Source organism: Phascolarctos cinereus, unplaced genomic scaffold (assembly GCF_003287225.1).
Source record: "Phascolarctos cinereus isolate Bilbo 61053 unplaced genomic scaffold, phaCin_HiC Scaffold_2;HRSCAF=192, whole genome shotgun sequence".
NCBI lineage: Eukaryota > Metazoa > Chordata > Mammalia > Diprotodontia > Phascolarctidae > Phascolarctos > Phascolarctos cinereus.
The window spans coordinates 392,074-408,993 of NW_027555625.1; the positions used below are offsets into that span (position 1 = coordinate 392,074).

The 16,920-nt window shown below is 54.4% G+C and overlaps 1 protein-coding gene across 1 annotated transcript in view; it reads left to right on the plus strand.

Annotated features, from left to right (window-relative positions):
- Window positions 1-16,920, plus strand: part of ITSN2 (intersectin 2) — a 92,238-nt gene that overhangs the window by 69,462 nt on the left and 5,856 nt on the right. Inside the window, exons 29-35 of the mRNA XM_078149207.1 lie at window positions 3,820-3,941; window positions 7,584-7,690; window positions 9,482-9,665; window positions 14,811-14,909; window positions 15,071-15,238; window positions 16,243-16,458; window positions 16,541-16,662. Of these exons, the coding sequence (XP_078005333.1) occupies window positions 3,820-3,941; window positions 7,584-7,690; window positions 9,482-9,665; window positions 14,811-14,909; window positions 15,071-15,238; window positions 16,243-16,458; window positions 16,541-16,662 (1,018 nt within the window). The remainder of the gene's footprint in view (window positions 1-3,819; window positions 3,942-7,583; window positions 7,691-9,481; window positions 9,666-14,810; window positions 14,910-15,070; window positions 15,239-16,242; window positions 16,459-16,540; window positions 16,663-16,920) is intronic.

Here is a 16,920-nt window from a genome sequence, read left to right on the forward strand (position 1 = left end):
CTAGTAAGTGTCAAGTGACTGAGGCCAGATTTGAACTCGGGTACTCCTGACTTCAGAGCTGGTGCTCTATCCACTGTACCACCTAGCTGCCCCACTGTAAGCAGGATTCTAATTCATGGCTTGTGGAGCAGACAGGGGCTCCCTTAGAGTACCAGCAACTCTGTCCCTAACCCTATCGTGTTCAAAGTTGTTCCAAATCAAGGCTTAAATGAAGCTGAGAAGGCAGCGGGGTGGGGAGTGTGTGTGTGGGAGAGAGAGAGGAGAGAAGAGACAGAGATAGAAGGTGAGAGAGGAAGAGGGGAGAGAAGGAGGGAGACAAAGAGAGAAGGGAGAGAAGAGACAGAAGGTGAAAGGAGAGGAGAGAACAGGGGAGAGAAGGAGGGAGATAGCAAGAGAGAGAGAGCCTGCCTCACTGTGAGGAAGGCCTGCGAATTTCAAGTTCCTTCTGAGCCAGCCTGTCCTTCAGGCCCCCGGGTGCAGTCAGTCAGCTTTGTTAGAGGAAGCTCCCTCTTGAATTCCTCTGTGCCCCCGGGAAGTCGCCAGTCCAGCCTGGCTGAGGCTCTTGGGACGGTGGAGGGAGCTTGTCTCCTTGTGTCCCCTCCCTTAGCTGGACCCCACCTGCAATAGGATGTCCCTCTGGGGTGCCACATGTGGAGAAGAAAGTCAGACAGTGATGAGAAAGGGAAAGAATCTGAAAGGCTGTGGGAGCCGTGTTGGGAGCATGAGGGTGTTGAGCTTGAAAGGGGGAAGACTCGGGTGTGGACAAGACCGGCCCTGAAGGAAGATCGGGCCTAAGAAGGGATCAGATTGGAAGGGAGAGTGACTCCATGGGGAGCCTGTCATGAAAACCCAGGGAGGGACCACATCGAGCCCGGGGGCAAGTTGGAGGTGGAGGCCTTCGAGAGTGCCGTGCATGGCACCCGCTAAAAAGAGCCTCACGCTCCTTGCTGAGCCGTCTCAGTCGCCTAGTGAGGATGGGACCCAGACTATGGCAAGTGAGAAAGTAGAGCGCTTGGGGGGGAGCCTGACTGTGAAAGAGAAGAGACCTAGAGCATGATTCTGAGGTTTGTGGAGAAGAGGGGGAAACAGGCTCACTGATGCATTGTGGGTGCAGCTGCGATGCCACTCACAGGCCTAAGGTACCCTCACGCTCCAGTCCATGCTGCCAAGCTCCACAGACACTGAACCGCCGGGGGCAGCCAGCCCTTTGGGTGGGTGGTCGCCAAGAGCTGGCGGCTGAGCGTCTGCTCGTCCCCTGGTCTGTGAGGCCAGCAGCATGAGACCCGGCGAGGTTTACACAGCCTGACGCAGAGTGAACCGATCCGTGCAGAGAAAGCCGCGTGCCGGTGATGACTGTGGTCTAAGAGGAAAGAACCCTCACCCCAAGACGTCCAGCATGAGCATCAGACTGTCAGTGCCCTCGGCCCAGAGGGGGCCGGCCTGGCAGAGCACCCCAGATTGCTCTGGCTGGTTTTTGATGTGGTGACCAACTGGGTGGAATTTTTGTTTGCTTTTTCTTAAAAGATAATTCTTGTTGAAAGGGATGTCCTTGGGAGGCAACGGGTCAGTAAATGTATGTGAATGATGTGGGTAGGTTTGAAGGCCACAGGAGACCCGAAATGAGTGTGAGGAGGCGGGATGGCGCTTCCAGGGACAAGGACCTAGAGAAGGACCGGGCCTCCCTCTGCCCCGCCTCTCCCAGCCGTCCTGCTCATCTGCTGTCACTCAGGTTCCTTCTGCCTCCTTCTCTGCCTTTGGCTGTGCTTATATGAAGAGGCGCCCCTTCTCCTTGCCAAGAGATCCCACCCTCCAGCAGACTGCCCCCCTCTCCTCCTCTTCTCTCCTCCCCTCTCTTCTCTCCTCTTTTCTCTCTCTCTCTGTCCCCTCCTCTCTCTCTCTCTCTCTGTCTCTCCCCTCCTCTCTCTCTCTCTCTCTGTCCCTCTGTGTGTGTGTGTCTCTCTGTCTCTGTCTCTCTCTCTGTCTCTCTCTCTGTGTCCCCTCCCTCTCCCTTTTTCCTCCCTTCCCCCCCCTCTGTCTTTATCTCTTTCACTGTCTGTCTGTCTCTATTTCCTTTTCTCAGCTCAATGACTACGGTCAGTGCCTCCACTTCCTTTCTTCTAAACCCTCTTCAGTCTGACTTCCAGTCTCATTACTCAGAGGAAACTTTTCAGCATCACAAATGATTCCTTGATTGTCCAGTCCAGTGGCCTTTTCTTAGCCCTCATCCTGCTCGGCATCTCCAGCCTCTGACACCACAGATCTCCTGGTTCTCCTGTCTGGCAGGCAGACCACTGGCTAGGGATCCCTCCGGACCTTGGGTGTCCCTCAAGGTCCTGTCCATCTTCTCCATCTACCCCACTTCACTTGGGGGATCTCCTCAGCACGCATGGCTCTAATTCCCATCTTATGCTGATAATTCTCAGGTCTCCCCATCGTGCCCCAGTCTCTCAGCTAACCTCCAATCTGGCATCTCCTAATTGCCTTTCAGTAGACATCTGAAACTCAACATGTCCAAGACGGAACTCGTTCTCTTTCCCCAAAACCCTCCCCCCACCACTTACCTTCCCTGTTACTGTAGAAGGCAACACCATCCTTGCCCCAGTCCCTCAGGCTGCCAACCTAAGCATCAAACCAGACTTCTCCCTCTCCTCATACCCCCCATCCAATATGGTGGCACAGCCTATTTCCCCTCTGCAGCATCTCTCTCCTCTGGGGCAGGTCCTCATCACCTCATGTCTGGACTATTGCAGTAGCTGCTGGGGGGGTCTGCCTGCCTCCGGTCTTCCCCACTCCCATCCATCCTCCACTCAGTCAATAAAGTGAAGCCCGGGTTTGACCGTGCCAGACACCCTCCTCCCCGCTACTCAGTAAATTCTCTGTGGCCTCCAGGGTCAAGCACAAAGCACTGTGGCCTTCAAAGCTCTCTGTGACCTGCCCCCTCCCGCCTTTCCAGGCTTCTTACACCTTCCATCCCCAGCCTCCTGGCTATCCCATGAACAAGACCTTCTGTCTGTCGGCTCCCCCAGGCCTGGAACACTCCCCCTCCTCGGCTCCGACTACTGACCTGTCTGGCTTTGTTAAGGCTCCCAGATAAAATCTCCCTTCCTCCAAGAAGCCTTCTTTGCCCCCTCGCCCGATACGTGTGGTTCCTCAGTCTCTGTCCTGTTTGTGCAAGGGTGTTCACGTGTCGTCTTCCCTCTCAGACTGTGAAGTCCTGGAGAGCAGGGATTGCTCGCCTCTCTTTGTGTTTTGGGCACTTGGCACACAGTAGGTGCTTAATAAGTGCTCATTGAGTGGCTGAGGCAGCTTCGAGGAGAGAGAGCACATTGGCAGCCACGGTGGGTCAGACAGGTTTTCCCAGGGGATTGCCCGATATGAGCCAGGAAGGAAGGTGGGGGTTCCAAGTCTGGGGCACAGCCTGCTTCAATGCCTGGAGGTGGGAGGTGGGGAGATGAGTTCCGGGCACAGCCGTCCGTCAGGCCAGCCTGGTTGGGACACGGTCAGCCGTGTAGGTGGACAAAGGTTGTCACGCCAGGCCCAGCCGGTTCAACTTTGTCCTGCGGCTGCAGAGTTCTGACAGGGAATGGGGGTGGGCAGTTAGATCCATGCCTGCCAGCCGTGCAGACGACAATACCGGGCGCTCACTGGGCAGGAGATCAGAAGGCGGCGGTGGCGAGTGTGTGTGTGGCAGGGACACGGCAGGATCATCCGCAGCCTCCCTCCGTCCTGTGACCTCCCGCTGCAGGGTGGTCTGGGAATGGCTGGGCTGGTGAGCATGCCGGGGCTGGACCTGACTGCGTCTGTGTGCCCTTTGCGCAGGGTGTGCTGATCTCCAAAGCCTGGACACCATGGCCCCGATGGAGAGAAAGAGGCAGGGCTACATTCACGAGCTGATCCGGACAGAGGAGAGATACATGGGTGACCTGCAGCTGGTCACGGAGGTGAGGCCCCAAGGGGGCTGAGGGTGGTGGTCGGCTGGGGGCCGAGGGTGGTGGCCTCAGGCAGGTAGCCCTCGGGGAACGCACCTACCTGCCAAGGTTGGCCTGGGCGGCTCCTTTTTATCCTGCACCTTTCATGAAGCTCCCTCACGGCATGGACCCCATGCCGAGGCTCCTGAGTTCAGGGCTCCCAGGCCGAGGAGGGTGTCTGAGCCCTCATCACCCCACCAAGAAGGTGGGGGGATGATGAGAGGGTGACTGCCCCACCCAGGGGCACAGCCCTGGCATAGCACAGGACGCCTTGGTGGGGGGGGAAAGGCAAGAGCAGGAAATGTGGGACTGGGTCATTATAAGGTCTGAAGAAGCTGCTCTGGGCTCAGAGAACCTGGGTTCGAATCTCCCCTTGCCTAAGAACAACCCCTCCCTTGTGCTGAGCTGGGGGCCTGGCCCGCAGGACCATGATGCCGCTGGTCACAGATGTGCCCCCTTCCCCACCCTGGTGCAGGCCCTGGCCCCTCACGCCTGGATCTCCAGTCTGTCCACCCAAGGCCCCTCCCACCATCAAGTAAGCCCCGTGGGCTCCATACCACCCCGAGGAAACACAATGGTGTTAACTCAGGCTATAACGGATGCCTGCTTGTCCTTCTCCCTCCAGCCTGGGCCAGGTGCTTTGGCATTCGAGGCCATGGCTCCTGACTGCCCGGTGCCTGCACCGCTCACCCCCCTCCCTTCTGACTCTGAGACTCAGCCCAGGCCTCACCTTTCCTGCTCCTCCCCCAGCTGTTGGTGCCTCCTCCAGGAGGGAAGGAAATAAGCATTTATGTAGTGCCTACTGTGTACCAGGGCTTTCCAGGAGGCTCTTGCCCGTGTGTGTCTTCTCTCTCTTGAGAAGAGAAGTTCACTGAGGGCAGGGCTGCTTGGCTCCTTCTGTCATGACCATGGAATGCACACTGTGGGATAGACTGACTCAGAGACCTTCAGAGCTTCCAAATGGAGAAGGACCAGGACCCATAGCTGAAGCGCAGGCAAGAGTGCGCCCTTCTCCGTGGGGCCTGAGGAGGAGACCCTGCTCCGCCCTCCCTGACCCTGGTCCGGCCTGACCCTCTTCCCCAGCACAGCCCTTCAGGCACTGAAGTGTGGTCCCCATATCCTGACACCAGGCCCTGTACCAGCCTGGCCCCTCAGGTATGGGAGTGCCATCCCCAGGTCCTCGTGCCATCCCCCAGGTCCTCGCGCCATCCCCAGGCCCTCACGCCATCCCCAGGTCCTTGTGCCATCCCTAGGTCCTCCTGCCATCCCCAGATCCTTGCACCATCCCCAGATCCTCATACCAGGCCCTGTACCAGCCCAGCCCCTCAGGTGTGGGAGTGCCATCCCCAGGTCCTCGCGCCATCCCCAGGTCCTCGTGCCATCCCCAGGCCCTCACGCCGTCCCCAGGTCCTCCTGCCATCCCCAGATCCTTACACCATCTCCAGAGCCTCGTAGCAGGCCCTGCACCAGCTCGGCCCCTCAGGTGTGGGAGTGCCATCCCCAGGTCCTCATGCCATCCCCAAGCCCTGCACCAGGCTGACCCCCTCTTCTGGATCACTTCCTTCTTCCACTCTGGGCGGGGAAACGTGCCTAGAGACCCCCCTTGTCCCGTTCCTCCTGGAGCTCTATCTCATCTGAGCAGCCTGACGCAGTGTGCACTTTTGGGGCCACCATCACTGCCCTGTCCAGGACTTGGGAAGCTGACTGTTTGATCCCAAGAGTTGGCCTCAGTATTCTCCAGGGACAGAATCCCTCCTGCTGTGCCCACCTTGGAGCCTCACGATGAAGAGCCTACTGTGTGCCAAGGGCATACAAAACATCTCCTGCCCCTGACAGCGTTCATCTTACAGGAACACTTACATAGGCACCAAATCCGTCAACGCAAAGAGGAAGATCAGAATCATTTCCATTTGGCAGGCACTGGGAGCCACGAAGATTGGAAGAAAGCTCGCTTTGCCATATTTCCTCCGCAGTCCCTGGACTCCCTCCAGGAGAACGCCCTTGTCACACAGAGTGCTGCCCCCCTCGCCATCTGCTTGTGGCCTCTACATGGTTGGCTTTGTAGGCCATGAGCTCTCCTGGACTTGTCTCCTGTGAGCACCCAGGTGTGGCAGCCTTTGGAAAGTCCCCTGCCTTTCCTTGTCTCATCCAGCCTAAGCCAGGCGGTGTGGTGAGGTCGCAGGCCCTAACCCATCTCTGGGAGCACACCTCAGAACCTCCTTGTCCTGCGCTCCCACCGCTCCCCTTCTGGCTGCTCCCCTCGACCACAGGCCACATTTCCCGTCTTTGGGCGTAGTGGGAGGGCAGAGAGGCACTCCCCCACCTCCACTGGGGGCATCGCTCTTGAGGAGAGTGGCCCCTCCCTGGGCAGGGGGGAAAGCTGGGAGCCTCAGCTTCCTTGCCCTGGCCCCCTGGATGCCTGCCTCTCAGGGTCACTGCCTATCTCTTTATTATTATTTTTTATTAATTTATTTTGATTTATCAACAATCACTTCCATAAGCTTTTGAGTTTTAAATTTTTCTCTGCCTCTCTCCCCACCTCCCTCCCCAGGACGGTGTACAATCTGATATAGGCTATACATATATATACATTCCTATTAAACATATTTTCACATTAGTGATGTTGTAAGGAAGAATTAGAACCAATAGGAGGAACCACCAGAAAGAGGAAACAAAATACAACAGAAGAAAAAAATAGCAAATAGTGTGCTTCGATCTGCATTCAGATTTCATAGTTCTTTCTCTGGATGTGGATAGCATTTTCCATCATGAGGCCTTTGGAGATGTCTAGATCCTTGCATTGCTGAGAAGGGCTAAGTCTATCAACTTTGGTCATCTCACAACCTGGCTGTTACTGTGTACAATATTCTCCTGGTTCTGCTCACTTCACTCAGCATCAGACCATGCAAGTCTTTCCAGATTTTTCTGAAGTCTGCCTGCTCATCATTTCTTATAGCACAATAGTATTCCATTACATTCATATACCACAACTTGGTCAGCCATTCCCCAATGGATGGGCATCCCTCAATTTCCAGTTCTTGGCTACCACAGAAAGAGCTGCTATAAATATTTTTGTACATGCGGATCCATTTCCTATCTGTGTGATCTCTTTGGATTACAGCCCTAGAAGTGCTATTGCTGGGTGAAGGGGGGGTTTCTTCATCCCCATCCCTCCCAGGGTGGTTGTGAAGATCCTACAAGATAATATTTGTAAAGTGCTTAGCCCTGGGCCTGGCACCTAGTAGGTGCTTCATAAATGCATGGTTCTTTTCCTTCCTTGTGGAGAGCAGTGTGACCCTGTTTTTGCTGGCTGGTCCAGAGTTCAGCCTCTCTGTAGTTTAGGAAAGCAGCAGTGTGAAGCATCACTAGGCTTGACTTGGCATCAGGAAGACCTGGGTTCAGCTCCTGCTGGGCAAGTGACCCCAGCTTCCTTCTCTGTACAATGAGGATGTTGGGCCAAGGACCCTCGCACCTCTCCACCTCTGTACCCCACCCCATCCCACCAAGGGCAGGCGTGGCCTGAGGCCTCATCCAGGGCCAGAGGAGGCAGGACGGGTCTGGAGGCAGCCAAAGCCTGCTCCAGCCAACCGGTTTCTTGCTCTGGGGGAGGGTTAGGTCTTCCAGAAGCGCATGGCTGAGTCTGGTCGTCTGAGCGAAGGAGAAATGGCCTTGATCTTCGTGAATTGGAAGGAGATCATTATGTCCAACACGAAACTCCTCAAGTGAGTAGACCTGGTCCCCCAGCCCCACCCCACTGCCCTCTGGGGTTCCCCCTTCCTGTATCCCCAAACACATGGGCAAGGACCCACAGGCTGCCACATGCAGCCTGAACTGAGGAGTCTGAAAACCCTAGACAGTGGCTGCAGTCAGGGGGTGACTTGCCTGTGTGTGTGTGTGTGTGTGTGTGTGATGTCACCAAGCATGACCTGACACCTTGACCTTGCTTGACTGCAATCCTGCCTAGCAGGGGGCGCCGCCCAGGCATGGGGTCTCACTGTCTGTCCTCCACACCGGCATCCACACAGTGACTGGCCCAGCTGGCTTCTTGTGGCCTTGCCACTGTCTTATCCTCCTTGTGTCTGTCACGTCTGCTCCACGTCCTCCACAGACCAGACTTGTATCTCTGTGCCCTGGGCGAGCCCCTGGACCCCCTGAGACCCCCATGTCCTGGGCCACACAAAGGGTGGCCTGAGTGTCCCAGTGTGAGGGGGGCCTTTCTGTCTCTCGCTCCCTTGGGACGGGTCCCAGGGAGACAGGGGGTGCAGCCAGGCAGACCACGCCCATTGGCAGGAGGACCCCACATTGATGGGTTGGGGCACCCAGCTGTAGTTCTCAATGGTTTGTGTGCAGCTGCGACCTCCACCTTGAGCCGGGATGTGTGGTCTTGAGGACCTTTCTTGGGAAAACTTTGAGGTCCTTTCTCTCACATAGGAGCCCGAGTCTGCCCCATCCCCCTTGGGGTGCCCATCGGTGGGCTCCCCTTGTCCCAGTGGGCCAAGCATCCATGGACCTTCCTTCCATGGTCACGACTGTGTGTGGTGTTTGCTGAGGGGTGTGGTCCAGGCGTGGCCCTTGCGTGGCTCAGGCGGGTGTGGTCCCAGGGACGTGATGTTGGGATGCAATAAGGAGGTTTTCCATGTCCCAAAGTATGCGGCAAGGAGATGGTACACTCGTCTCCACAGGGCATGGATGCCTTGTCTCCATCTGGTCTAGACCAGCTCGTGGGGTCTCAGCTGTGTCAGGGAGCTGGGCCCCCGGTTCCCCGTCTCTTCACCTGGGGCTCCTGCTCTCAGTTGCTCCTGGAGACCAGAGTGTGTATATGTGTGTGTGTGTGTGCACAATTGTGCATGTCTGTGTGCACATGGGAGTGTGTAATTGTGCATATGGATGAGTCTCTGTACATGTGTGTGTAGTGTGTGAATATATGCGCCTGCACTGTGTGTGTAAGTATACATGGTGTGAGTGTGCATGTGTGTGTACTTGTGCGAGTTACTAGTGCACATGCTTGTGTGCAAGTACACAATGTGTGCATACATAGGATGTGGTTATGGTAGGGGTGTGAAGTGGGAGGAGAGGCCAGAGTGCGTGTGTGCACACAATTATGTGATTGTGTAATTGTACGTATGGGTGAGTGTGCATGTGTGTACTTGTGTGAGTTACTAGTGTGCATGCATGTGTGCAAGTGCACAATGTGTGCATGTGTGTGTACATACTTGTGATGTAGTTATGATAGTGGTGTGAAGTGGGGAGGGAGGCCAGAGTGTGTATGTGTGTATGTGTGTGTGTGCACGTGCACCGTGTGAGTGTGCATGTGTGTGTGCTTGTGAGTTGCGACTGTGTATGTGTGTGTGCATGCATACACACACATCCGTGACTGTGTGTGCGTGTGTGCACATGTGTTCTGCAGCCATGGCAGCAAGGCCAGGCTGGGGAGGGGGCAGCAGAGTCTGGCGTGCCCCTGCCTGCCGTGGCAGGCAGCCATATGGGGAGTCAGCGGCCCGGCTGTCCTGCAGGGCTCTGCGCGTGCGGAAGAAGACAGGAGGCGAGAAGATGCCGGTGCAGATGGTTGGGGACATCGTGGCGGCTGAGCTCTCCCACATGCAGGCTTACATCCGGTTCTGCAGCTGCCAGCTGAATGGGGCAGCCCTGCTGCAGCAGAAGACTGATGAGGATGCGGAGTTCAAAGAGTTCCTGAAGGTAATGCCCCCTGTGGGCGGCCCTGCCCCAACCCTACCCAGGTCACAGGCTTGTATCTCCTCTCAGCTGGGCATCTGCCCCAGGGCAGGCAGTAAGCCAGGGCTCAGTGAATGTCATGAGTCCCTATGGAGACCACCCACAGACACACCCAACAAAACTCAGCTTGGCCAGCGGGGGCCTAGATCATCAGCGGAAAGAAGCCAAGTCCAACAAAGACCTATAGGCTGGAGGGCCCACCTCCTCCCCCAGGCTCGGACCCCTAGCACGGGACTCCCTTCAATAAAAAGGCCCAACAGATAAGGAAGACAAGACCATTAGTGATGCAGGAAATTAACTGGCATCTCACAAGGTTCAGAAGAAAGGGGGATGAGGCCAATCAGTCAAGTAGAAAGCCTCCACAGGACACCGGCAAGGGGAAACCCTACTGCGCTTCCCCGGGACTCATAATTGTCAAACTATAAAAACAAAGAACAGTGATCTCAGGATTCAAGAGCAGCTTGGAATAGCACAATGGCTAGGGTGCTGGGAGACCCAAGTTCAGATCCAGCCTCAGATACTTACTAACTGCGTGGCCCTGGGCAAGGTTCCTCACCTCTGTTTGCAACTCAGTTTCCTCCTCTGTAAAATGAGGACAATAAGAACAATGCCTTGGAAACCTTAAATCGCTCTCTGACTCACCATTATTGTGATTAGCAATTAATTAAGAGGAACAAAGGGGGAATACATCCAGTGAGACCAGGAAAGGCAAAGAGAAGAAATGCCCATGGTCCAAGTGGACCTGTGGCTGGGTCAGGACCTGCAAGCTTGGAGGCCCATGAGGCAAAAATGGTGAAGGAGACAGGTCACCAGACATTTGGATTGGCGGCAGAGGCTCAGGAGCATGACCCTCAGAAAAGGGGTAGAAAAGACCACTGTGAATGCATGGGAAGGTCACCAGCCAACACAGCGGGCCCCTGCCCTGCTGGAAGAGAGTCCAGAGGACAGGGCAGTGTCAAGACAAACCGGCAGGGAAGGTGCTAGAACTCAGAGCGCTGCTGGGCCCAACCACGCTCTTGAGCTTAAGGATAGAAGACAAGACGGGCGCTTCTGGGCATGGTCACTGCGGCGGGAAGGAAATGGCAGAGCGGAAATAGAGCGTGCCATGAGCCAAGGCGGCCAGGAAAGCTAGTCTCAGGGTCCTCAGCAGGGGTCTCTTCCTGGTGAGGGGAGGGCAGAGAGAGGGCCTCACCCAGAAGGACCCAACAGAAATGGCAGATGTTCGGACGCAAGGAGGCCAAAAGCCATCCACTGCCTTTGGTGAACTCAAGGCCTGGCATCCTTGGGCACTGAAAGAACGGGCCAGCGTGATGGCTGAACCCCTCCCAGCAGGCCTCTGAGGGTTACTGAGGATGATGGAGACAGACACCACACAATAGGAGAAGGGCAGAATTTTCTCTCAAAGGGGGGTCGAGGGAGAGGAAGGGAAGGGAGCCCTTAAACTCTAGGCCAGAGGGCTGGATGTGAATACCTAGCAACATTCTAGCTGGAGTGCTTAGCAAACCTGTGGAAAGGGAAGCCATGGTCTCAGAGAGTAGGCCTGGCTTCAGCGACTCACCTGCCATAAAAATGTACCTGTTGATATGGAAGAGATGATGGGAGGGCAGCTGGGTGGCTTCAAACCCAAGAAGGAGTCAGTCATTCACAGTCCGGTGTCTGCAAGGGGCCTGTGCGTTGGGCCGTGGTGCCTGGTCCTTGTCCATGACTCACCCACTTTACCAGGTGACCCCATGAGAGGGGCCGAACAGACGCCTGCAGGTTCAGGTTCAAAGAGACCTTGAGATCCGAGATGCTGATGGAGATCTTGAATAGCTTCCACAAAGTCATGGGCTATAAAGTCAACAGGCAAAAATCAGTAACATTTCTATAATAATAACAAAATCCGAGAGGCAGTAACAAAAATGAAATCCTAGTCCAGAGAAATACAAAATGCATCAAGTATCTGGGGCAGTCAGGCAGCACAGTGGAACTCAGTAAAACAGTAACAGAATTGATTTGATAAAACAAAGACGTCCAGGGAGATGATGAAGGAGAGAGAGCACTGCCACACCTCAAACTGAGTGACAGCAGCAGTCACCAAGACCATCCAGCCTTGGCTAACAATTAGGAAGAAAGACTCATGGAACGCAGTAACCCAGTGTTCTATCAACTGGAAAACATCAGCTACCTAGGAAAGAATTTCCCGTCTGGTAAAAACTGCTAGGAAAATTGGAAGCAGTCTGAGAGAAATCAAGCTTAAACTCACACCTTTCACTATTCCATAATAATTCTATATGGATACGTAACGTTAATATTAAATATGCATAATAATTTCACTAGAAAATATAAAAATAGAAGAAATAGATTTTAATCTTTAACATTCCACAGCTACAAGTAGGTGATGTTTTTTTTCTGTTTTTTTATTTATTTTTAGTTTTCAACAATCACTTCCATAAGCTTTTGAATTTTTCTCCCCCTCCCTCCCCACTTCCCTCCCCAAGATGGCACGCAATCTGATGTAGGCTCTACATGTACATTCCTATTAAATGTATTTTCACATTAGTCATGTTGTAAGGAAGAATTGGAACCAATAGAGGGACCACCAGAAAGAGGAAACAAAACAGAAGGAAAAAAAAGAGCAAATAGTATGCTTCGATCTGCATTCAGACTCCATAGTTCTTTCTTTGGATGTGGATAGCATTTTCCATCAGGAGTCCTTTGGAGATGTCTTAGATCCTTGCATTGCTGAGAAGGGTTAAGTCTATCAATATTAGTGATTGCACAACATGGCTGTTACTGTGTACAGTGTTCCAGGAGATATATTCTTAACCAAACATGGGATAGAAGCAGTTAGTGAAGACAAAATAGAAAACTTTAACTATAAGAAACTGAAAAGCTGCACAGATGAAATAATACACCTAGGGTAAAAATGGAAATGGTTGAATAGGAAAAAAAAATCTGTATTAAATTTCTCTGATAATGATTTGATATCCAAGATTTATAAACAATTAAGAAACATATCTAGAACCTTGGTCCTGGAGTCAGGAAGACCTGAGTTCAAATCCAGCCTCTGATCCTTCCTACCTGCATGACCTTGGGTAAGTCCCTTCATCTCAGTCTGCCTCAGTTTCCTCAGCTGTAGAATGGGGATAATAACAGCACCTACCTCCTAGGGTTGTCGTGAGGATCAGATGAGATCATATTTAGAAAGCGTTTAGCTCAGTTGTACTTGGTGCTGTGTAAATGCGCATTATCTTCTCTTCCCCTTGGTCATATGATTACACAAGGTGATAGGGGAATGAGGGAGCCACTCTGGTGCAGGGGAGAGGAGCCCGGGAGGGTGTGCGTGAGCATCTGACCAGCTGCTGCAAATCGGTTTGCACTGGAATGTCAGACCCTTTGGAATCCTTTGGAACCCTTGTCACGGTTTGTAGACAATTTGATGACAGGTTGAAAAAGTGCAGGAATGTGTTACACTTTGTCAGAACTGGTCAGAGGTTGATGTAATTACTGCACAAACACCAGAATTGTTGGGTATGGGACAGTTTTGAATTGCTGCAGAAACAAACTATGATCTTCAAACACATACATGTTTATTGTCACAGAGGGAAAATGTATTTGTAACATAATGGGGCAATTGCGGTGCCATTAAGACTTTTTAGTGCACACTCCGGGTCCATTGTCACAAACCCAGGGGCTTCACGAGCCAACAAATGGGAATTTCCAGCCTAGATAAGAGAGGCTGGCATAAAGTATTTTTTTCTGTTACAGAGGGGAGATGATTTTTTTTCATCCCACAAATACATGCAGTTATTTAGGGACAAGATAAATGTTTGCAGTTAAAATTTTTTTTTTAAATCTGTATAACAAAAGAAAAAAAAAACTAGGGAAAATGTGTGGTCAACATGACTCACCACCAGCATTTATTCAGCCCCTGGACGTTTGTAAAGTGTTGAACATTGACTGCCTCATTTAATCCTGTGAGGCAAATTAACTTCTAAATAGAGAACTGTTCACAATCTACAAAGGACACTCTCACCTCACAGACAGTCAGCCTAGAAGATGAGCAGGATTCAAAAGAAGCACAAATTAGAGTCACCAGATTGGGGAAGAGGGGAGGTTTTTCCAACATTTAGTTCACTGAAATGAATTAGGGAAGCTGGAATGACCCAACCATGTAATGGCACGAGAGGGCTGGGAGACTCTGAGTGGATGAGTGGGCCCCTTCTGCCCAGCAAGGCTGGCCTCTCCACCCCTCCCCTGACCCTCAGGGCTCTCAGGGTTCCTTCAGGGTTAGAGTTTCTCTCAAATGCTATTGACTCATTCAGCCCTCATTCTAGGTAGGTTCTCTGCCACTAATGATTAGCACCCTAGTCCCATTAAACTAATTAGTATCAGTTTTTACAAGGGGATATTTACATTAAGAACAGCACAGGCTTTCCCCCCTTTACCAGCTCGGTCTCTGGTGAAACCTTTTTCTGCATAGCACTGACCCCCCCCCCCCCAGTTCACATCAGACAAGTCCTTTTCTTCGCTGCTGGGCTGGGTCCACCTAGTCACTCCCAGGCCTCCTGACCTTTCGTTCTCACAAGGCCACGGCCTTCAGTCTCCATCTAAAATGAAAGAGCAAAGAACCAATGCCCATGTCCAGAGGTCACATGCTGGCCTCCCAGGGAGAAAGGCATTGTCCCTCCCCAGACACCAATGGCCAGAATAAAGTCCCAAGAAGAGGATGGTCAAGATGCCCCTCAGCACCACTGGTTCCAGTTATGTGACTGGAGCTAAGCCAAGAGCCTGCCATCGCCCATGTGGTCAGCCAGCCAGGTCCAGGGCCTTTCCCTTCCACGGTGCTGCTGCCCTCAGGGGTGGGCTCTCAAGAATTGCCACGTGGGGCTGGGCATCCTGGAGAAGATGGCTCAGGGGCCGGCGCTGTCCCACTCTCCTCTCTGCCCTGGACTAGATGGGTGTGCGGCCACGTTGGTCCCAGGCCCAAGTGTTATCACTCTTCATCCGTCTCAGTCCTGGGGCCAGACCCAAAACCTGGCAGGGACGTCCGAGGGTAGTAGCTGTGCCTGGCAGGAGCTCTGCCTCAGCCCATCACCTTTGCCTTTGTTCTGTGACCTCTCCTAGAGACTGGCCCGAGACCCTCGGTGCCAGGGCATGCCACTGTCCAGCTTCCTGCTGAAGCCCATGCAGAGGATCACACGTTACCCACTGCTCATCAAGAATGTAAGTCCTTGAGGAGTGGAGGGGCAGGGGGGAGCAGTACAGCGGCTAGACCCCTTCCGGGCCCACAGGAGGGGCAGGGGAGAGAAGGGCGCAGAGTCCGGCAGGGAGCCCCTAGGCGCGGGCCCTTCCCGCACTGAACTGCCTGGCGGTCCTCTCCCTAGATCCTGGAGAATACCCCAGAAAGCCACGTGGACCACTCTTCCCTGAAGCTCGCCCTGGAGAGGGCCGAAGAGCTTTGTTCGCAGGTCAACGAAGGGGTCCGCGAGAAAGAGAACTCGGACCGCCTGGAGTGGATCCAGGCTCACGTCCAGTGCGACGGCCTTGCTGAGGTAAGGGAGGGGCTCCTGGAGCAGGCTGGGGGCCCGGAAACTCCCCTGCTGCCTCAGGGGAGCCAGATCTGCCTGACCCGAGCCGTTCTAGCTCTCGGGGTCGCGGACAGGCCGAGCCTGCTGTCCTGGAGGCAGTGGGGAGTCATGGCAGGTATTTGAGCAGGGGACTGCGCTACAAAGATGATTTGGGAAATTGGAGGCTGGTGGGAAGGCATCGCACGAGGCCCTGGTGAGCCTAGCAAGGTGGACGAGAGATGCCCCGGAGGCAGAAGTGGTGCGGGGGAGGGGGGGCCCCCGGAGACGGAGAAGGGCCGGGTGTCCATCTCTGGGGGGAGGGGCGTCCGCACATAGGCGAGATTGGAGTGGCAGAGGAGGTGATGGCCCCCACCGACGGTCAAGGGGTACTGTATCGGGGACGATAGGGAAAGGAGACCCCAGTGTCACCAGACCTGCAGAACAGGAGGAAGAATGGACAGGGGCGAAGACCCCGGGGGCACTGGATGGGGTCGGGGAAGGGGCCGGGCCTCCTGATTGGGGGAGGGGCGTGTGTAGGCCCACCCCTCCCCCCACCGTAGAACGCTCCCGTCGCCAAGGGTGTTTCTGCTGATCGGTAGTAATTTCTGGTCGCTGTTACTGTTGATGAGCAGATAATAATCGTTATCATGGAGCATGTGAGGTTTGCAAGCGCTTCACAGCCAGCACATCTGGGCCCCTGGGAGACAGGTGCATCTGGGGAATAAGCGTCTGAGGTGCTGCTCCTGATTCCGGGTCAGCACCGGGGTGGCGGCCGCCACGCCTGGAGGTGTTGGGGTCAGCCAGGCTTGGGGCCGGGCGGAGTCATCTGAACCTCCCCGCCTAGGGGAGGAAGGCCTGGCCAGAGCCCTGCTGAGGGAGGGCACAGTGGCCGGTTATCCTCCGCCCCTGGGTCCTGAGGGCAGTGGAGAGGTGTGGATGGAAGAGCAGCCAGGTCCCACTCCATGAGTGACTGCCTGTCTCTCTTGAAGCAACTCATCTTTAACTCGCTCACCAACTGCCTGGGCCCTCGCAAGCTGCTGCACAGCGGGAGGCTGTACAAGGCCAAGAGTAACAAGGAGCTCTTTGGCTTCCTCTTCACGGACTTCCTGCTGATGACCCACGCTGCCAGGCCCTTCCCGGCTGCCTCGGGCCCCGAGAAGCTCTTCAGTGCCAAGTCCAGTGCCCAGTTCAAGATGTACAAGACGGTGAGTGTGGTGGGAGCTGCGGGGCGGCCCAGCGGGCATGGCTGGCCTTTGCTGCCCCGCTCACCCGCTTGGCTTCCCCCAGCCTGTCTTCCTGAATGAGGTCTTGGTGAAGCTGCCCACAGACCCTTCCAGCGACGAGCCCATCTTCCACATCTCCCACATTGACCGTGTCTACACACTCCGAGTGGACAACATCAACGAGAGGTCAGAACTGCCCTGCGCTGGTGCCCTCCACTCTGTCTGTCCTTCTGTTCATGCATCTGCTGACTCTCTGTCCATCTCTCCGTCCATCTGTCTACCCATGTGTCCATCTCTTATCCATATGTCCATTTATCCATCTGTCTGTCTGTATGTCCATTTACCCAGCCATCTATGTCCATCTCTCTGTCCGTCTGTTTTATCCATCTCTCTGTCTCCCCATCTCTCCATCCACATAGCTTCATCTGTCTGTCCAGTCATCTG